General features: G+C 45.1%; 1 protein-coding gene across 1 annotated transcript in view; it reads right to left on the reverse strand.

The window, feature by feature from the left end:
* The window catches only part of LOC147879547 (uncharacterized), a 150,500-nt gene that overhangs the window by 95,648 nt on the left and 32,143 nt on the right, over positions 1-22,709 (reverse strand). Inside the window, exons 6-7 of the mRNA XM_087371536.1 lie at positions 10,137-10,305; positions 9,650-9,748 (exon numbers count right to left, since the gene is read on the reverse strand). Of these exons, the coding sequence (XP_087227662.1) occupies positions 9,650-9,748; positions 10,137-10,305 (268 nt within the window). The remainder of the gene's footprint in view (positions 1-9,649; positions 9,749-10,136; positions 10,306-22,709) is intronic.

Here is a 22,709-nt window from a genome sequence, read left to right on the forward strand (position 1 = left end):
GTGGGGTAAGGGGTGAGAGATTTCAGATTTCGAGATCAGTCCGTCAGGGATGCCCCCTTGCTCCTTTCCTTTTTTTATTCGTGGCCGAAGCTATGAGCATCTATGTTAGATCTCAAGCTGACATCTTTGGGCTGAGACTTCCCATCAGAAGAGAAGAGGAGCTGCTTGACAGTGAGTTGGCTGATGACACAGCGATTTATTTGGATGCCTCTCCACAGACACTGACTTCTTTCAGGACAGCATTGGATTTATTTTGCTTGGCGGCAAGGGCGCAGATAAATTGGCATAAATCCAATGGCTTTTGGATCAGTGATGAGGACACTCCAGTTTGGGGGCTTGACATAGGGTTCACTTGGGTTCAGAGGGGTGTGCCTATCAGGTATTCGGGCTGCCAGGTCGGCTTGGGTATTTCTACCACGCAGCAGTTTGCTCCCGTGTTGGAGAGCATCAGAAGGAAGCTTCTCTTTTGGAGCTCAGCCAAGCTGGATCTTGCAGCTAGAGTTGTGGTGGTCAACCAGGTCCTCCTGGCCACTGCCTGGTTTATTTGTTCATGTTGGTGCCGTTCTAGAGACTGCATCATTCAGCTCAGAAGACCGATCAGGAACTTACTCTGGAGTGGGCTTGATGGCACAACAGATGCCTTAGCCAGAGTGGCTTGGGAGACCCTCATCCTCCCTACACAGGATGGGGGTCTCAATATTATTGATCCATATTTACAGTGCAGAGCTTTACTTTGCAAGATAGTGGTGCGAGGACTTATGCCAGGACAGGAACCGTGGAAGGACTTTCTTATCAGCAGCATACAGAGGTGCACACCTTCCTTAGGAGGAGACTGGATGAGCAGTGTTAGATGGATTTTCACCACAGCACACCTTAGATCACCTTCATCCCCTCTCATGGTTGCCATTCTGAAAGCTTGGGCTAGTTTCAGAAGCTCTCTTCGGAGGATTCCTCCTTCCTCCCGGGAAGAGATTGATAGGCAGCCCATCATGTGGAACGACAGTATTTTAGATGATCGTGGCAAACCGCTGGGTGCCTCACTCTACATGCAGTGGGCCAGGTGGGAGAGGGGACCTGCTTCTTCTTTGAGATCTTGGAAAGCTTTCCGTAGGCTTCCAGAGGAAACCAAATCAAGGTTGACAGGACATCTCAGAGGGAGTGCAGGGAGGATCTTGCAGATTGAGACAGCCCTTCCAGAGGCTTGGATAGACACAGATGATATGCCTCTCACTTCCTCCACTTGGGCAGGTACTTTCTCGAGAGGCGGGGTTCCACTTCAGGTCTTAGCCTTCCAAGATGCACAGGAGGATGCTTTGGTTTTCAGTGTCCAGGATGGTGGCAGATTGCTCAGATCTACAGATGATATCTTGCTTGAGTCTGCTTTTCAGCCTATCAGGGTTGTAGGCCTTTTGATGCAGGGATCAGATTCAGAGTGGTTCTTAGACCCTGACCCCCAGTTACTCTCCACCGGGTCTTGGAGACTATGGCTCTATGGAGGAGTTCCCATCAGGTATTTACAGTGGGACCCCGGAGAGTGGGAGTGGATTGACGCGGGGCATCGAGAGAAGACCATCCCCTTCTTTCGTTACACGGTCAGTAATGCCAGGAGATTTCAGCTCAATAGTAGAGGCTGGAGACCCTCCAGAGTTCCTCATTGGGAGACTTTTGGTATTACTGCGGATCAACAGAGGTACTTCTAGAGGAGGCTCTGGAAATCCCACAGGAATAGAAAGATCACTATCTTCTTTTGGCTTTCTATTCATGGAGGGATTGCAGTGAACCTTTGGAGGTCCAGATTCGGAGCCGACCCTACTTGCCCTCGTTGCCTTTCTGCTTCGGAGTCTATTCAGCATTGCTTATGGGATTGCAGACAGGCGAGATTGATTTGGATGGGGATAGCCAGGATCTTCAGTCACTTTGCCCATTCCCCACTTTTTATGACTTGGGGCTCGGTGGCTTGGCTTTCTCTTACAGGACCTCAGGTTTTCTATAAGGGACTTGACTCCTCTCGGGCCATTTCGGTTCGACGTCATCGGGTTGAGTTCTGCTCGTTGGATGTGGTTCCACACCGTCCTTTTACAGCTGTACATGCCTCTCTGGATACTTCTTGGGAGATTATAGCGAGCATAGCAACCTGGCATATCTGGAGAGCCAGATGCACAGAGGCTATGGAGGGTACTCAGGTTCATCCCTCGCACACATTGGCTAGTATCTGGACAGACATCGTACACACTCTGATGGCCGTATGGATGGGTATGCAGGGGGACTCCCGTGCAGCCTCAGCTAGGAGGGCTTCTTTCTTCAGGGAATGGAAGGATTCTCCTTTCTTCTCTGAATCTACTACAGGGTTGAGATGGCACTTTCAGCCTCAGCCTTGGTTTCTTTCCACCTCACTCTGAGGGGTTTTTTTAATTATCCTCATGATTTCATGATGTATTCCGCTTTGAGCTTGCTCTCGCGGGTTTTTATTCTTACTTAATAGAAGTCTTTTTCATGGAAAAAAAAAAAATCAAGTTCAAGAACAAGAACCGAAATGCCAACTCATCCAATCAGCGTCAAGCCAACATAACTTGGATGTATCTAATTATAGATACAAATATTTCAAACCACAACCGTAGCCTCTCTCTCTCTCTCTCTCTCTCTCCAGATGTATTTGATTTGACTATGTATGATCAGACTTAGGATTCAGCATGGGTGATGATGCTCGTTTCAGTAGCTCCATCCTTACTGTAATTTGTATCAGGTTTTATTTCAGTCTCATAGACCCATCGGTCTTCCGAAGACTCTAATAAAATTTCTTTCTTTCTTTCTTTCTTTCTCAAGTTGAAGGGCACCAAAGTATGGATAGCAGAGGAGCTTACACAAGCTCAACTTAAGATTAAGGCAACTGAATTACCTAAATCAGAGCTGCCAGAAAGGATGGAAAATGGGCAGTTTACACTGAAGGCGTAGCACTAATCAGAGAGTTCAAATCAAAACCAAAAGACTCTCAGTCTTAAACTAATGTATGGCTGTTTACTCTTCCAGACTATCATGTAGGTACTCTAAATAATGTGGGTTGCTTTTTGCACTCCTTGGGAGCTGCCAGAGGGTTTCTTGCTGTCCCATAGACCTATAAGGCTTGTTTTAATGCAAAAAGAAGCAAGGAGAAGTAAGACAGTATAGCCCTTCACGAGAATGAATTTGTTTTCTTGTTCTCTCTCTCCTTTCCCTTATTCTTTGGGGTGAACGGGGGAAAATAAGAAGTGTTGTTTCCAGCATTATGATCGTATTCGATAAGGTTGCACACCTTTGAAGTTTGTGACAGCTGAGAGAGAGCATACACCATGGACAAAGCTTGAAAAGCAGAAACAAATTGCACACAACTTTGAAATAGAAAGAAATAGTGGGTTTTAGAGGAAACCTAAAACCCTAGAACTAGATTAAGTCTTAGTGTGATAAATGACATAGATATTTATTATTCACTATCCTCTCTAACTTTAGTGAGCTGGAATCAGATCCTTGATTGCACAACCATGAGGGTATTATCCTATCCATGCACAGCATAAGCCTAATAATCCCCCCCATAACGTAAAATGGTTGTAAGAATTTGATTTGATTCTTAGAGATTGCATCTTCATGGATTAACATCCCCTCTGAAGAAATATGATATCTTGTATACCAAGGAGATGCCTGCATAATTTCTCCTTTCGTAAAACCTTGGTGAATATATCTATTGGATTTTGTCCTTGGCAAAACAATAGATCATCTGAGCCTGCTGATTTTCCATCTTTTCACAGATGCAGTGATATCTAATATCAAAGTACCTAGTCCTAGAAAGATCCACAGGATTCATGGCCAGAGCATTGCATGATTGGTTGTCACAACCAATAGGAACTGAACCCTCCTCTGCTATACTAAGATCACCAAGTAGTCTTTCAAGCCAAATCACTTCACATACTGCTACATTTGCTGCCATAAGCATGGCCTCAATGGAAGAAATAGGAATAGCATTTCAATTCTTGCTCACCCATGAAATACTAACAGTTTTGAGTGAAAATGTGTAATCTATAGTAGACTTAATGTCTTTGATGCCTGCCCAATCACTATTAAAAAACCCTTGCAGTTCTAGAGTTTTGCATTGCCCATAAAAGATCCCGAAATGCATAGTAACTTTGATTAACATGAGGATCCTTCGGCTGCCGGCCAATGGCTGACTTTTGAATGTGCCATATACAAGCTGACACAACTAATGGCATAATAAAAGTCAAGCCAAGTTGTCATGAGATGAATCAAACTAGCCAATAATTGCATACACAATGTGGCATCCACATCTCGCTCATCCATATCCGTGTCCAATTTCAATCTTGTTGCCATGGGATTGAATCGGTTTATTGTCCTACACGTGAATTTTTCCCAGCAAGCCTTTAGCTTACCTTCTTTGATTTACAAGAATGACATTTGTGTCTTCTATGCCCAAGAAGTCGTTTCAAACTCTTTACAGTGTTGTTTTGAGTTTCTCTATGAGTGTCTGATCATTGCCTATAATAGTTAGGCATCCACATAGAGAAAGACAAATGAAGCTGTCATTACTCTATAGCACAAAGAAATTAAGGTCTTAAGTGGCGTTTTTCTTTCAAACCTTGCGAAGAACGCATCCATCTCAACTTGGGTGCTTGTTTAAGACTATAGAATGACTTGTGGAGCTTGCAAACTTTTTTTTTTTTTTTGGGCAAAAAAAGTTTGTGTTATATTAGAATAGCATCATCATCATCAAGAATATTTACATGAAAAAAAAAGAACAACCAGCTCCCATGGGGAAAGTTTCATCAAAACATTTTTGAGAAATCTTCTTGAAGTAAAAAAAAACAGTAGCAACAGAATCAAAAGAGAGGGACATAGGAGTCCTCAGTGTCATCTCTCTTGTCATCATTGAAGTAATCAGAGTAATTGAAACTTTCTGAGTCCCCAGAGATGTCAGTGTCATCTGCCTAGGCTTCACAAGGTGAGTCTGGTTCCTTTTTAACATTTGTGGAGGGTACCTGATTAAGAAACTCAGTGATCTCAGCAGGGACTTCAAAGGGTGTGGAATTATCAATCCCAAAGCAGCTTTGAGTGTGTTCTTGTAAGTCAGCATTGAAGAGGGCAGCCTCTGCTTTGAAACTGTGAACCAATTCTATTATTTTCTTCTGGTCCTGTTCAGCCAATTAACAAACAATAAGTCAGCTTGCAAAATAACTTGATTAAACTGAAGATTATTCCTGGTTACCCATAAGAACCAAAGTGCATGTGCTCTCACGGGTGACCAAGTGTCCTGTTTTGTTCTTAAAGAGTGTCCAAGTAAGATGGCCTTCCAATTCACTGGCTCCCCTATCTCCAGTTGGACTATTTTCCAAACCTTTCTGGCCACAGGACAAGCCACAAAGAGATGGAAGATATCTTCATTGGTAGAGAGGCAGTTCATACATTTACCATTACCCTTCCCAATCCTGAGTCCTCTGACATTGGTCCACACAGCTTTATGCAATATGAGCCACATCAGGGCAGATATTTTGTCTGGAATTGAAGGAGACTAAATGGCACAGAATCTGAATTTCCATTTCTCTTTGGAGTCATGAAGTTTCCACCTATCATTAAGAACCCTGCAAAGATCACCCATGTCCCTGCTTGGTGTGGGTATGGGGAAGAAAGAGATACTCTCCACCCAGCTGAACTCTCTACTATAGACTAGGAAAGATCCCCCCTTCCACTATTGGCTGCCACTCCAAAGTTGTATTCTACTCAAAACAAGTGACTAGCTTTTGTTGTTTAGGCTGAACTCTCTCCTAATCTCTACCCAAATTTTCCACCTTAGTCCAACTCTGTTCCACAGCTGCCCCCAGCTTTGCAAACCCTTTTTAAAGAGAAGAGCTGCCTTAGCTATCTCTTCATCAGAAAGCACAACTTCTTTGAAAATAACAGAAATCCAAATTGAGTCCAAGGTCATAAAAGCTCCTTTACCTGAAAAGACAATTTGGCTTTTGATCCCTTAAAAAGCTGTCCAAAGAGAGACCCAAAGCTGGCAACCTTTAGGTTTGCAGGATTCGGGGTTACAAATAGCTGTTTAGCAAAGATTTTATAGCTACAGTTGAGCATAGTGACAAGTCTCCAATTCCTTGGCTCAGACTTATCTCCTTCCATAGGAATAGATTTGATAGCACCACCATTGATGTGAGTGTTGAGATATCGAGCTCCACTCGTGATATGCCAGGGTGACCGTTGTGCATTTATGTCACCGACTTGTTAGCTGCAGATGCGGTTGGTACACCGCCCATGAATAATAGCTGGATGACGGCTATCTTTATGTACTCTAGTTAGTGGCTCAGTTAGTATGCCACCTAGGTTAGCTGAGTTTGATTTGAGACCCACATATAGGGTTCATCTATTCCTTTTGTACTAAGAGAGAGAGAGTTCTTTTGGCTTTCACAACTAAGAAGAGGAAAATTGTTTTTAGCCTCCACCTTTGTGTGTATTCCCCCAGGGTGTATGTGAGAAAGCTGCAAGTCAGTATGGATGCTCCTTTCTCTCCCCTCCTATCACACGAGGTCAACCAAGTTATCCGTGAGGATCTACTACAGCTACACACATTCCGGACTTGGTTGGGCCCGAGTGATCTTCCAGTGAAGCTGGGCTTCTATAGAGATCACTTCTTACATATCACAGCGGAGGGTTTCATTAGGATACACGCAGATTCACCTACCCCACTCGTTGAGGATCTCCCTTGGGCACTTCCGAGTCTCTTCACACAGACTTCGTATCGAGAGCGGCCGAGCAGAGCAGTTACCTAAGGAGAGGCACATATGCACACTGTGTGACATGCAGGAGGTTGAGACAGAGGGGCATTTCATCTACAGATGTCGTGTTTACTATGAGATCCGAGGGTGTTTCTACTGCCTCTTCAGAGATAGTTATGAGACGTTGGCTCGTGTCCTCTCCTACCCAGATCAACGATGTTTGGCTGGTTTCATTCATGAGATGCTCAGACACCGAGATAGGATACTCCGAGCACGGAGACGAGCAGACTTCTCCCTTAACTAATACCTCTCAGAGCTCTATCACGGAGTTCTTTCAACCAGATCACATAGACCCCCATGAGGCGAGACCTCAACATGACCGCGACGCAGAGCCTGTGACCCGACAGCTCAGACAGAGGGTTGACTCACAAATCACACAGGGATATCCCCTCCTTGTTTAGGGTCGGAGCCCGGCCGACGGGGGTCACAGTGGCCTTGGTTAGACACAGAGCTACGACCAAGAGACGTACCAAGACTGCACCCTTGAGGGGGCGACAACGCTCTATTGCTGGCCTCATGTCTCCGCTTCCACAACCTCATCCATCCTATTGTTCTGTTGCTGACGATGATGATGATGATTGTTATGATGGATGATGCTGAGATTGATATATATATATATATATATATATATATATATATACATATATATAGTGGGGATATGACTATGCTGTACTTAGGACTTAGTACTGCCATTTTGCATTTTATTGCATTCTACATTGGTGTGGACGCTCGTTTAGTAGCTCCACTACCACAGCTCATTGTATTCAGGTTTTTTCGCAATCTCATAGACCCATCGGTCTTCCGAAGACTTTAATAAACTTTCTTTCTTTCTTTCTTTCTTTCTCTCACAAATTTTACTGTTAACCTTGGGAAGACCAAGGTTATGATATTCAACACCTCGCTCTGCAGCTCTTTATCAGTCCATTGTTGACTTCTCGAGCTGCAGGGAAGTCCTCCTAGTTGGGGACTTCAACGCGAGGATAGGCGCCCACCAGGTAGCACTCCTCGACTTTAGGGATGATTCCATTTTACTGCCAGACATTGACCTTGAGGAAGTAGGTATGCTATGGGTTTTGGTTGACAGACGAGGCCCGGTCACATCTTATGGACAGGCCATATTGGATCTCAGCAGGATGCATGATCTCATTACCCATAATGGTCTTGATAGATGGCCCGCCTCAAGTGGTCTCACGATAGGAGAGGCTCTAGTGTTGTTGATTACATCATGGGATCCCCTGCCTTCACATCTCGCATCACTGATTTCACTGCTGTCCATGTGTCGGATCCGAATCCAAAGAACCCTGGAATGAACATCTCTCTGCTCTACTGAAATGATCCCCAAAAGGGTGGATCTGTAAAGAATTGCACCTCCTCCTGACCCTCGTACTCCCCCTGTGTCCCTAGTCTCATCTTTGTAGGCTGACTCCCATGTGTAACCGCTGACTATTGGTAGTGGGCACTCTGGACTCTAATGTGTCTCCGTATAGAAGACTGTGTCGCGACTTGTATAAGATTTCGAGAAGTTCCATGGTTCCGACCATAAGATACCATTACAGTTCCAAATGGTGCAAGATAGGGTCTCGAAGATCTCATAGACCCCGCCTCCCTATGTGGGAGAGGAGACAGATGCCCGACGGGGGCCTGTAAGAAGTCGTCCATCTCGTACTACTGCCCACTTTCCATCCTTACGGGCCTGATCCCGCTGCTACAAGGAGCGCCTGTCCTCAACCTGTGGGAGGTGAGGTGTCGTCTTTCTTGGTTTTGTCCGTCTCTTATCTCCTTTTCCCATTTCTTTGGGCTGACTTCTATATCCTTTGTACAGGTCCTAGTGCAGGAGCGAGAGCTGGAGCACGAGCCCCCCAAATGGCGGGAGGCACACCTGAGGCTGGATCGGGGAGTCGATGAAGAGACGGGGGGTGCTTCGGTGTGGGGGCACAGAGGCAAAAGCAACGAGGGGAGCCGCCAGCCAGAGAGGGAAGTAGGACTGAAGGGGGGGTGGGGCAGAGCAAGGAGAGTTTGCAACAAGGAGGGACGGAAGGCGGAAGAAGGGGGGGGGAGGCCAAAGGCGTACGGGCATAGGCGGAGGGCCGCACGAGGGGCTGCCAGGGCAGAGGCAGCCGGAGGTGAGGGGCAGAGAGGCTGCGAGGGCGGAGACGGAGGGGAGGTGGTGCGAGGGAGGTGTAGCAGGCAGAGGGGCTGCAGCAGCGGAGGAGGAGCTGCACCGGGCGAGGGAGCAGCAGAGTGGAGGGAGGAGCTGCAGGCGAGGGCGGAGGGGCTGCAACGCGCAGAGGCAGCCGGGCGGAGGGGCTGCAGCGGGTGGAAAGAGCTGCAGCAGGCAGGGCAGCAGCAGAGCCGAGGAGGGGCTGCGAAGGCGGAGGAGCTGTGTGGGCGGAGGAGCTGCAGCGGGCGGAGAGAGAGGATTCGATTGCTTTGTGGGCGATGCCTTTAACAAGCTTTTGGAGGATTTCATGTTGTGTGCTTTGACATACCTTGAACCTTATACTGCCAAGATTCAAGAGAAATTGAATTCAGCAGTCTTACTTTATCTTCAGCATCTAGCTATGGGACTCTTAAAACTTTGAAGTAGCAATGCCATAATGCACTAGAGCCATCACTGACAGATCTTCATTACACTCCAGCAAAACAGGAATGACATGAAATTATGCTTGTTTGGTCATCATAGCACAAGTTGTCACTCTGCCTTTCAATGCACAAAATACCGCAACAATAGTCTTAAAAATTCAAAAGAAAATGAAGTTGCTCTTGTTGTTGAACAGAGGAAACTTTTTTTCCTTTTAATGCAGCAGGATAGTTCAAGGGAGCAGGGGAAAACTTACACAGCATCCTTGAAATTGTCTTTGCGAGATAGCACTTTTATGGCATGTTCAAGTACAGCTGTGACCTTATCTGACATTTCAATGGCATGCACAGAGTAACTGCAAGGCATGATAGATATTAAGCCACTGTTCTTGTTCACGTCAATCCCTTGACTCAAATAATTATTGATATGAAAAAATTTTGACCTTGTCCCTTGTTAACGCTTAAAACATGCATCAGCAAGCTACGATGGGCAAGAAGCTCAAATGTTGACGTTAAGGTCAAATATGAAACCTTGGTAATACCACCCAAAGCAAGCACTTTTTCTTTCAACTGATTGAAAAGCTATTCTGGTAAAGAGTCATACCAACTCGGGGTTTGATTTTCTTAGGTCATGCTATGAATTGTTTGAATAAAGATCTCCAATAACTGGTAATAAATTCAAACCCCTCAGCATGTGAATTTTAAAACGAACACACAAAGCAAAAAAAGAAGCTTCTACTTTACTTGTAATGAGCATGGCTGACAAGTGGAAGATGGTGACGCTGTTCTCCTTCTGCTCTCTGCCTATAAAAAGGGGTAAGTGCCTCTCCCACTTGTGGAACTCGTGTGTGTTCAAGAACATGATCTATTTGAGTGAACCAACGCTCCAGCTCCTCTTGTCCCAATCTCAGTTCTTTACATTCAAACAGCAATAACGACCATGATGGTAAGCATTTATGGAAGTACAGATCCTCAATGCACATAACCTTCTGTCTCAATCCTTGTGCAATGTGAAACATAAGTAACACCAAATTAAGTTTTGTACCATTGGGAGAGGAGACGGAATGAACAATTTTACCAACTGTCATGTTGCAAAATAACCTATAGATGAGTTAAATTACACAAGAAGACTACCCGAGTGGGCAGAACTGCAAGCATCCTCATTGTACAATAAAAGGCTACTCCATAGTTGAAATTGCTAAATGAGAGAAATTAAATATACATTCAAAACCCCCCAGACTATTTCACTGAATATTTAAGGAGAAAAATGCAAAGCTGAAACATCCATAGAAACCTGTGCATCATGCAAGGAATATGCCAAATACGAAACAGAGAGACCGGTAATGGTTAACACTAAACAAAAGCCGGTCTTTAAAAAATAGCATTGGACAGCTGTGAAAAAACAGAAAATTATGGCACAGTCCAAGTGAAGAAGGGACTTAAAAAATGCCCATATCTATGAAAGGGGGTTAGAGGAGGTAATGGCAATAGGGAATATGCCTTCTACGTGTTGCAAAATGAGCAAGTACATAACAGATATGCTGCTGTCAACAGCCCAAAAATGCTTCACTAAAAGCAAGGGTAGAAACAAGGGAATGCCATGTAATCACTGCTATGACCAAGATTGTAAGGATGCAAATAGAGTATGGAAGACCGCAGTCACAAGAGAGAAGGAGAACAAAGGTCGAATGTATAAGCAAGTGGTAAGAAACAAAAAAGATTATTTCTCAAGAGTAAACAGCTTGAAAGCTTTGAAGAGCTGAAACAAAATCCCAGAAAGTTCTTTCGAAAATTGCATGGCAACAACCCCAAGAAAGGAAGGCGCAATGGGAGGACATGATGCAATTTGTCAAAAGCCTCTACAAAAGAGACGGGGAAGAGAAGATAGATCGCAATTATACTATCAAAGCAACGGATGGAATCATAACAGAGGAAGACACAGGAAAAGGGCTGAAAAAACTTGCTAATGGGAAGGCCCCAGACACAGAACGGCTGGTAGCAGAAATGTTTGACATGGGGAGGCAAAAAAACAAAGAAAATGCTTACTAAGGTTATGAATATGGCGCCAGAAGCAGCTTAGTAGGATGTGCCGATTTATAAGGGGGGAGATAGCAGGATGGCAAAGAATTATCGAACAATCATGGTGAGTAGTCTAATGGCAAAGCTACATGGCATTATTCTTGAGCAAAAAATCAGCACAGGCCTTTGGTTGCCATAAGAGCTGCAACTGAAGGAGCCAAGCATCAGAAAGAAGCTGTCTCCTGTTGTTTTTTAGACTTCAAGAAAACTTTTGACACGGTCCCATGGAAGAATTATGGGAAAGACTGGAAAAGTCCCTCAAGAACTCAAAGAGGCCACGTATCAACTCTATGAGAAGGTTTTAGCAGAGCTAGCACAACCGCCAGTAGATGGAGCATGCTCCACAGGAAAAGCTGTAATAAGCAGTAACATAGGGGTTAAGCAAGGCTGCCCCCTCTCACCAATGCTTTTTGGTCTCTTTATTGATGTTTGGAGGGGTGGAGAAGGTGTTCGTATTGCAGGATACGCCTTGCTAATGCTTATCCATGTAGGCGATGTGGTATTCTTTGCAAGGAGCAAAGGGGAATTTGCTGAGACATTTAGATGAGCTGAGAGAATTTCGCAAATACTCAGGAATGTAGGTCAACATAGATAAGACATAGGTAATGGTGATTGGAGCACGTAATAGACAAGTAGATGCCACCTTTGAAGGGGAGCCCCTGGATGTAGTCAACACATATAAATATCTAGGACTGGATTTCATTGACAACTACAAGTAGAACGCATGCGTGGAAATGAGGATTCTAGGGGTTTAAAAGCCTTATATAGCTTCCAAAATAAATGCAGGAAGACTCATTGGTGGAATTGGGAGATGAGAAAGTTTCTATACACCATGCTTGTACAGACATTAATATTCTACGGATGCCCAGCTTGGGCACCTTCTCTAGGATGTATTGGAAAGGATAGAAACCCTACACAAACGTTTCCTGATAGGGGAGTTAGGGGTAAAGAAGTCTTTTTCTTTGAAAAAGAGAAGTGACGTCCTGGGGGGCTGTTCTACCACACCCTGCATCAATGCCCTCCTTCCAATTCCCATGAGGGGCTGCCCTCAGGTCTAGGCGCCTCCCTGCAATCAACAAAACAAGCAACATATCAACGAGCCTCCGTACATCTATCAGAAAATTTTGTACTTCTGTCCGGTTTGTCAGAATTTCAGTACATTCACTGCAGTACGGGCTGCCTCGGGGTGCGCGCCAGTCATTTCTCAAAATTTCCAGCATTTCAGAGCTGTCTCGAGCTGCACGCCAGCATTTCAGAGCTGCCTCGAGCTGCGTGCCAGCATTTCAGAGCTGCCTCGAGCTGTGTGCCAACGTTTGGAGCCATTTGGAGCTGCTGAATTGATCCGGAGACTTCTCTTTGAGCCCTTCTCTCCTCGTTTGGCATCCCTTTGCCTCGGGCTGCGAGCTTCTCTCCATTCCTACGTGCTCTCCTCCTCATGGGAGGACTTCTTTTGCTGTAATTCTCCTTTCAGCCCTCATTTGCTCGCTTTCAGAGCCTGTCACTGCTGTTCATCATTGGGTAAGCCATTGTTGCATTGGCTTTTTCCAATTTCTGCTTCATTTGCATTTTGGAAAGGCCTCGTGTTGCCTTTGGGGATTTTTCTTGCAACAAGTACACCTTGGGATAGCAGAGTCTTTTGCAAACATAAACTTTGAAGCTTGGGCATTTTTTTGGCACTTGATTCTGAGAGGTTGCCTTTCTCTCATTTGCTTTGCCAGTTGGTGCATTTGCCTTGTATTTCAGCACCATGTCTGGTGGCAAAGATGATTTGTTTGGGCTGATTGGGGCCGATGACAAGATTGATGGCACCAATTACCCCATGTGGTCATACATGATGGGACATGTTTTGGTTGCCAAGAATCTATGGCATATTGTTTCAGGTTCTGAGGCCAGGCCTACACGCACTGTTACTGGTGCTACACTTGCAGCCTCTGCTTCTTCAGGTGATGGTTCTACTGCTACAGCCAGGACTCCTGCACCTCCTACTCCAGGTGCTTTGCCTCTTTCACAGGAGCAAATTCAGTGGGATGATCGTGATGCCAAAGCACATGCCTTGATTTTCAGTGAAACGGGTTATTATCCCTCATATTCGGTCTTGCAAGACAGCTAAGCAAGCATGGGATCAACTTGCATCTTTGTATTAGGTGTGGAATGAGGCGAGGGTTGCCTATCTCCGCACGCAATTGAAAGATTTAAAGCTTGATGAGGGTGGTAACATGGATGCCTATCTCACTAATGTGCAGGATTTGAAAGAGCCGTTGGCCAACATTGATAAGATTATGCCTAATTCTCAGCTGGTTTCTAATACCCTTGATGGGTTGCCTGATTCATATCAAGGCTTTGCTACTACATTGAGGTTGGTTGCACGGGACCAATCATTTCTCATTTGACTAGCTTGTTGCTCTTCTTCTTCAGGACGGGTCGTAAGCCTCGCATTTCCCACCTGAGGACTTTTGGACACTTAGCTTATGCTCATGTGCCTTCACAGAGAGGCACTAAGTTGGATGATAAAGCTGTTAAATGCATTTTTCTTGGGTATAGTTCAAAGAGAAGGGGCTATAAGCTATATCAGCCCCGCACGGGCAAGTGTTTTGTCAGTCCGGATGTTGTGTTTGATGAATATTCCACTATGCCTTTGCTGGACTGTCAAAAACAGCCCGTTGTTAATGCCCCAGACATATTTGACAGCTTGATGCCTTTGTTTCCATCCGATGCTCGGGATGATGTTCCATCTGAGGTTGTCCCTCCTTCATCTGTTGGTCATTTACAGCCCCATGTGCATGCAGAAATTCAGCCTGATATGCCTATCATTGATCACGATCATTTGTACCGGGCTCTTGACCAGGAAAGAACAGCTTCCCAGTATACATTATGTGGTGTAATAGGAAAGGGCAGGCTATTAGATGGACCCAATAGATAATCTTGTATGTTCTAGGTCCAATCTTTATACTAATCCAAATCTCTTTCTTTGTGAGATAAATGTCACTATAACATTTCTTATGTGACTAGCTCCCTTGGTTGGGCTTCTGGAGAGCCCTCAAAAGGCCCTAGATCCTTGCCCAAATACTTTGATATATGCTGTAAATACCTGGCAGTACAACCAGGTGTCACTGCCACTTGTGCCTGGCATTGGTGCACGTCCTCTTCTGAACTTGTTGCTAGGTGGATATCTCGCAATGCTTTACCTTGGCGAATGGAACTGCTCCGCCGTGGGCTATGACTTCGGGAAATAGGAATGGACCCACGTAACTCGATCCTAACTTATCCATGGACTAGGGGTCACAGGCCACGGCATACGACAAACCTCTTGGGTCAAACTGTGTGTCACAATGCTCTCTAGTGCAAGGGTGGATGTGACAGGTAGCACTGCGATGATCGTTTGGAAGCTAGTGGAGGGGTCAAGCCTAAAAGAGATTGACGATATATGAGGTTCCGGTGGCATGTGCGGAGGTAGGGAGGTGAGTTGATTGGGGACTGGAGAGGTGGGCCATACAAGGTGTGAGAAAATGTAAGAGAGCAAGAGTGAGCGAGCTGAACGTAGTTCACTCCCAAAGTGTACTAAACTAAAGTGATTGAAGTGTATGTACAAGGAAAGAGATAAGGGTTTTGTCACTTATCTAATCACTAATCGTAGATAGACATTACACTGTGGTTAGGAAGGAAAACCTCTATGAGGGAAAAGTGCCCCTAACTCACTTATTACATTACATTGGCCACTGCCTAGAATACATTAATAATTCTAACACCCCCCTGCTGTGCCCTTGGTTGGGCTTCTGGAGAGCCCTCAAAACGCCCTGAATCCTTGCCCAAATACTTTGATATATGCTGTAAATACCTGCAAGTACAGCCAGGTGTCACTGCCACTTGTGCCTGGCATTGATGCATGTCCTCTTATGAACTTGTTGCTAGGTGGATATCTCGCAATGCTTTGCCTTGGCGAATGGAACTGCTCCGCCGTGGGCTGTGACTTCGGGAAATAGGACTAGACCCACGTAACTCGAGCCTAACTTATCCATGGACTAGGGGTCATGGGCCACGGCATACGACAAACTTCTTGGGTCAGACTGTGTGTCACAATGCTCTCTAGTGCAAGGGTGGATGTGACAGGCAGCACTGTGCTGATCGTTTGGAAGCTAGTGCAGGGGTCAAGCCTAAGAGGGATCGACGATGTATGAGGTTGTGGTGGCATGTGCAGAGGTAGGGAGGTGAGTTGATTGGAAACTCGAGAGGTGGGCCATACAAGGTGTGAGAAATGTAAGAGAGCAAGAGTGAGCAAGATGGAGAGTGAGCTGAACCTAGTTCACTCCCAAAGTGTACTGAACTGAAGTGATTGAAGTGTGTGTACAAGGAAAGAGATAAGGGTTTTGTCTAAGTGACAAAACCCTATCTAATCACTAATCGTAAATAGACATTAACCGTGGTTAGGGAAAAAAACCTCTATGAGGGAAAAGTGCCCCTAGCTCACTTATTACATTACATTGGCCAATGCCTAGAATATATTAATAATTCTAACACCCCCCTGCAGTGCCAATGTGGTGTACGAGGTAGTGATCAATCACCAAAAGGAGATAAGTTTAGGGTACTGTGAAATGCCTTAAACTTCTCACGTGGAAGTGCTTTGGTGAAGATGTCTGCAACATTGTCATGTGTGGACACATAGATCATACTGATCTCCCCTGCATGCAACTTCTCTCTGACATAATGATAATGAACCTCAATGTGCTTCGTGCGACCACACTCCATATGGATTAATGAGGACCTTACAAGGAACCAATATGCCCAAAAGATGAAACAGCTTGAGAAGATCAAGAAATGTAAAAATGAAGGGGAACATGCATACATGAAAGATGGGAAGGCATGTATGCAAGGTGGGCCATACAAGGTGAGTTGATCTTTCATGTATGCATGTTCACTTTCATGTATGCATACAAGGTGAGTTGATCTTTCATGAGGTGAGTTGATTGGGGACTGGAGAGGGGAGGAAAACAAACATAGGGACTCGAGACCCTCATGATCAAAGTGTGAATATAGGAGGATGGACCTTGGATAAGGTCATCGCAACGGACTGCCCCTATAGGGAGCTTACCCCAGTGGTTCCACCCACAACAGGCCCTGTGCGTGTATTGGGTGCGGAGTAGAGCATTTATTCAAGGATTTCCCCCTAAGGAGACCAACAACCCCATCCACCCCGCCCAAGAGTACTAGAATCAATTTGTTCCTCTTTTGGGCATATTGGTTCCTCGTAAGGTCCTCATTAATCCATATGGAGTGTCCCTCAAGGTGATGCTTGTGGTTGAGCACCTTAAGGCGGGATCAGGTGTTCGAAAACTTCACAAGTATTTGCTTATCTTTTCTCCTTTCCTGCCCACCCTAAAGGCTTCCTGCCACTTGGTGGAGAGAGAGAGAGAGAGAGAGAGAGAGAGAGAGAGAGAGAGAGAGAAGAAAGAAAGATGTATTAACGTCCATGGAAGGCCTCCTAGGCCTATGGGACAGAGTGCAAAATATACCAAAAGGGAAAAGAACTCATACAAGCCACAAAGGGCGGGAGCAAAGGGCACGCTAAGGCCCTTGCTGAGTACTATGCTAAAATAACAAAGCTTAATAGCTCAAGCAAAATCAAGTACAAAACATATCATGTGCTATTTGAAGTAGGCTGAAAGCTGGAGCTGGAACTCAGAATCCGAAACCCGGCACTGTGGTGGCTCGTCTATGAGCGGTGAAAATGTCTTGGATCTACGTCTGTCGGGCTCTCTCATGATGTGGTGGCGGAGGGGAACGTGGTCTCCTTGATCACTGAACCCACTGAGCTATTTTCAGAGTGACCCCTCATCTCGGGCGGTCTCCCATGAGGAAAGCTGTAATAGGTCAAACCTCAACAAAGGGTGCTCTGGTCGCGAGTGGCCTCTGCAGCCCCCTCTCAGTAATCAACACTGCCCGCATATCAGCTAGCTCCTCCTCCTCCTCCTCCTCCTCCTCCTCCTCCACCCCACTATGTCCTCGAGTTGATCGCCTCCTGTTGCTCTCTGATTTGTTCTAGCAGGGTCTCCCTGTGTCGGCGCATCTCAAGCAGATAGAGCCCAATGCAGACCTGGTCATGGACGTGGATCAATCGTAATAGTGGGCCGAAGCCACTCCCACCCTGATGTGTGTGTGCGTGCGTGCGTGCGTGCATGTGTGTGTGTGTGTGTGTGTGAGGGTGATGAGTGTGTGTCGTGTGAGAGAGGAGCGACCTCTACTGTTCAGCCTCGTCAAGGTCTCCGTATAGCCTCCCTTTCTGTCTGTACACCTGTACGGCTATCGTACAGTCTTCGTACGCCTGTACAAACAAATAGGCTAGGTCTGACGTACCTCCGCGCAGCTCTGAACGCAGTTCCGTACCCGTCTGCATCGCCGTACAGTTTTTCAAGAAGACCACGTTCTGTACGTCCGTACAGCCCCGTCTGCATCTCCGTACAGTCCCGTCTGCTGTGTACTTCTCCGTACAGATTTCAAGAAGACCGTCTGCATCTCCGTACAGATTTCAGGAACACCGTCTGCAGCTCCGTACAGTCAATCTGTGTACTTCTCCGTACAGTCCTGTGTCTTTTCCGTACAGTCCTGTGTTTTGCTTCTATACTTCTCCGTACAGTCCTGTGTCTTGCTTGTTGTCTCTATACTTCTCCATACAGTCCTTCTTGTCTTGTCGTATTTCAATCATGGCTTCAGGTTTGAATGTTTGTACATATGCTCGAAAAGAAAGACCCGCAGATGCTAAGCACCGCCCTTCAGAGCCTGCATCACAAGATGATGAACTTACTATGGAAGCTCAGTACGTGTTTGACAGCCTTAAGGATGACTTTCAGCAGTCACGACAGGAATGGGGCAAACCAGTTCCAAAGGTCACGTACAAATTGAAATTGCCGTCCCTCGTGAATCCTCTCAGGAAGTTATCTCAAACCACGGTTATAATTTTCTTTCCAGAAAGAATCCCAACGGCCAATGATGTCGCACAATGGATTAAGTCCATCCTTGGAGGATGCTTTGTAGAGGGAGTGTATTTTGCATCCAGAGGCTTTTATGAGGTGCATTTATCAGATGCTTCATGCAAGCAGAGGCTACTTGAGTTCTCTCCCCTGTTTTACGGGAAGCAGATGGTACATACTATGCCCTGGTCCCCAAACAAGGATTATCAAAGTCTTATACGACATCATTGTCCTGTATGGGTTGAGGTTGTTAACTTCCCGGACTATATGCGTGAAGAGATGCCTGGCCTCGCTGCTTCTTTGGGACAGGTCATTTGTCCTCCACACCCTATGGGAAACCGTAACACGTTCTGCATTCTCTGGGACACTGATACACCTACCCCTCCTTCTATTGCAGTGGAAGTTGAGGGAGTGCAATTGGGAAAAAAGTATTTTGAATTGAAATGGGGCGTGTTTGCAGGAGCTTGTTTTGCCTGCCACAAGTTTGGGCATCTAGCCTCTGAATGCCCAATGGTTCTGCATCAGCCCCCTCCCAATGCCTTGCCGCCCCAAACACGGGAAAAGAATGAGAATTTGCAAGCTAAGACAGCAAACAGAAATGGAGCAAAGAATGCCAAACCAATCAATCAAGTGCAATCACTTGCTGGAAAAGGAAAAGATAAAGAAAAAGAGAAGATGTGAAGGAATCTGCGGGAACTGATCAGGATGGTTTTCAACAACCTAAGAAGGTGGTTATATTGAAGCAACGCCCCTTTCAATCTCGTCAATGGGATGCTTCTTCTCCCTCACCAGGACAGGCTTCTACTTCAGACCCTGTCCTTCAAAATTGGGTGGGGGTTTTGAAGAAGGGCATCCCCATATGTGATTCTGAAGAAGGGAAGAATGCTATGTCTTTCATGGATCATGAAGGAATGCAGCCCATGCAGGCAGAGGCTTTGCCTCTCTGATGTCTTGTTTTATTCTTATACTTTACTGTATATACCTCTTTCATGCATCAAACACTTAAGTGCTTTACATACAATGTACAGAGCCTCTGCAATGTCTCAAAGTGGAGGCTTTTATGGAATTATGTACATAAAATGCAGCCAGATATTGTTTGTTTGCAAGAGCATAATCAACACTCCAAGGTTGGTCATCATGATTATTTTGGCGGTTATGATATATATTATGCTGGTACCACTACCTACTCAGGTGTATGCATACTGGTTAGACATGAGCTGGAGCCTCAATTAGCCTTCAATGCCAGCAGTGCATCAGTCTATGCTTCCCAGACCTCTGCCATGAGGGCTTCATCCATGGAGATCCCATGCATTCATCTGTGGAGATTTTAATAATTCCCCTCTGCCAAGAGATAACACCACTTCAAGATCTCATATGCTATCATTGGAAAGGCAGAAATGGGATAGCATGCTTCTTTCTGTGTAGGCTGAAGATTTATGGCTGCTTCTCCAAGGGTCAGTGCCTGGATATACTTTTCATCATAATGCACTTACTACATACTGGGCAAGGCTTGACAGATGGTATTTGTTTTACCCACAACAATTTGCAGATTTTAGCCCTCATCTCCTTATAGATTTCTCATTGGGCTTGTCAGATCATGCCCCATTGTGGATGAATTTGCACCTTGGTATGCCTCTGGATGATTTGCCACCCCTTTCCAGTAGATTATTGCGTGTTAATCAGGCTTATTTCCAACATCACTATTTCCAGCAAATGATCTGACTTGCAATTCATCCCCTGCCTTTGCATGCCCAGGAGGACATGGATTACGCTTGGGACAGTTTTGTCTCTCGTATGCAGAATGTCATTAGGGAGTATGGAAACTGGCATATGACTAAATGGAGGAATGAGGTTAAATGGGCAAAAAGGACAGCACAACAATTGACTGAATTTTCACATTTAAGGCCTCTCTCTGATTCAGAAAATGATTCCCTTTAACATGCTCAGATTAAATTGAATGTTAACGATCAGAGGAAATTGCACAAAGGGCAGATTAGAGCAAGAATGAAGCCCCTCATAGATAAGGGCTGCTCATCAAAAGCCTTTTTCCAGGGCCTGCATGCTACTCGAAAGAAAAACTCATATCTAAGGGTAAGGAAGCTAGATGGCTCTTGGACGCACTCTTTCTCTGATCTCCAAGATGAATGCCAAAATTATTTCCATAAATTGTTCTCCGCTCCTGGTTCCCCATCAAATCAAATGACTGATAAGAGGACTGAATGTCTCCAATATGTTTCTGAAATAGTGGAAATGGATGATGCTCTTACCTTGAAGAGACCTTTTACTGACACAGAACTTGATCATGCTTTGTTCCACCTCAGCAAATACAAGTCCCCTGGCTGGGATGGCCTTACTGTGGAATTTTATATTTCTTTTTGGGATGATTTGAAAGATGTCCTCTTGCAAATGATCAATGTTGCCTGCAAGAAAATCAGTTGCCACACTCTTGGAAGCATGGCATAGTCAAACTTGTGCCCAAAAAACATATGTGTGACCATATGTCAGATTGGAGGCCTATTACTTTGATGCCTGTAGTTTACAAACTCATTACCAAAATGATTGTGCATAGGCTTCACAGGATACTGGATGCGGGACTTCATCCTCATCAGTATGGATTTGTACCGCGAAGACAAATCCATGACAATATTTCCAATGCCTTGACTGCAATTGAATATGCTAGGTATTCGCATCAAGATGTCCTTATATTGCAGGTGGATATTGCTAAGGCATTTGATACTGTTCAATGGGATTTTATCTCTCAAATCATGACAAAGTTGGGCTTTGGTCCCAAGATAGCAAATGCAATTTACTGGCTTTATTCTGACTCTACTTCTCAGTGCATTCTTGGGAGTCATCTGTCTTGGTCATGGACATTAGGTCGATCAGTTAGACAAGGCTGCCCTCTTAGTGCTCTCTTCTATGTCATTGCAACCCATCCCCTTTTGATGTATCTTGATCATCTTACAAACACAGGACAGATGAATGGTCTTAAAATCCCCGGGGCTGCATCTTTTTTGGCACAAGCATATGCTGATGATTCCTTCTTTATGCCACAGAATTCTCCCCGAGAAGTTCACATGCTTATGACCACTCTTTCATTGTATGGTTTGGCAGCGGGATTGCATGTCAATTTTGACAAATCTAAATTACTTCCCCTGAAACAATGTGATTGGCGTTCTATTCTTTGGCCAGGTCAGGTGGTGCATTCCAAAGATGTAGTCAGGCATTTGGGATATCCCATAGGATGGCATATCACCAGGAAGCAGCAGCTAAAATGGATCTTCCAAAGACTTCAACATAAACTGGAATACTGGAAGATTTCTACTTGGCCTCTTCATGTCAGGCTCAGAATAGTGCAGTCCATTGTAATGTCCTATGTCCAGTTCTATTTGCATGTTCTATTTGCCTTTGCTGCATTGATCCTCCAAGGATATTTCAGCCTTTATGTCTCAAGCTATGGAGATGTTATGGAGGACAAAAACTGCTGTGAAAGCATTGAGACTGATGAAGATGGAAATGGTGTGCTCTCCTAGGATGCATGGTGGACTTAATGTCCTCAATAGAAGATATCATGTGCTTGCAAGGAAGGCGACTATGCTGCATACTTTTTTCCGCCAACAACAGCCATGGACTTGTATGCTAGCATCCATGTGTGTCAACATGAGGACTTGTGCTTATGGTCATTGGACTACTCATCATTGGGAGGTTGTCATTGGCAGATTTGTAGGGAAGAAACCTGGCTGTCCTTTCTCTACTTCTCTGATACTTGACTGGAAACAAGTACTTTCTAAGGTCAAATGGGCTCCTGATAATTACTCGGGAACAAACTCAATGAGGAAAGAAAGTATTCATTGGAGTGCCATCTTTGACATTCCGCTCGCTCTACAGGAACCTATTCGGGCATACAATCTCATGAAATTGGGAATTGGATACATACATGATGTGGTAGATGATCAGGGATATGTCTTATCTTTTCCTCAGGCCACTACTTCCTATGCATTGGGAATGCATCATAGGTCTATATGGAAGAAAATTGCTGATTTATTACATCCTTTTCTACCTGTTCCTCCTGTGGCTGACACAAACAGGCTTACGGATTGGCAATTGCAACCCTCTGCTACATGCACTCATCCTGTTCCTCTTCCTGCCTTAACCTGCATCAAAGCCTATAGGCTTCTTCAGCCTGCTCCATGGATTCAGCAATATGCTAATTCTCTGTGGCATATAAAGAAGCCCCTCTCATGGTGGCGGAAGAATCTCAGGATGTTATGGAAGT

This window comes from Dipteris shenzhenensis, chromosome 33, assembly GCF_047967505.1.
Source record: "Dipteris shenzhenensis isolate YYH24624 ecotype China chromosome 33, Dip_SZ_1.0, whole genome shotgun sequence".
NCBI classification, from domain to species: domain Eukaryota; kingdom Viridiplantae; phylum Streptophyta; class Polypodiopsida; order Gleicheniales; family Dipteridaceae; genus Dipteris; species Dipteris shenzhenensis.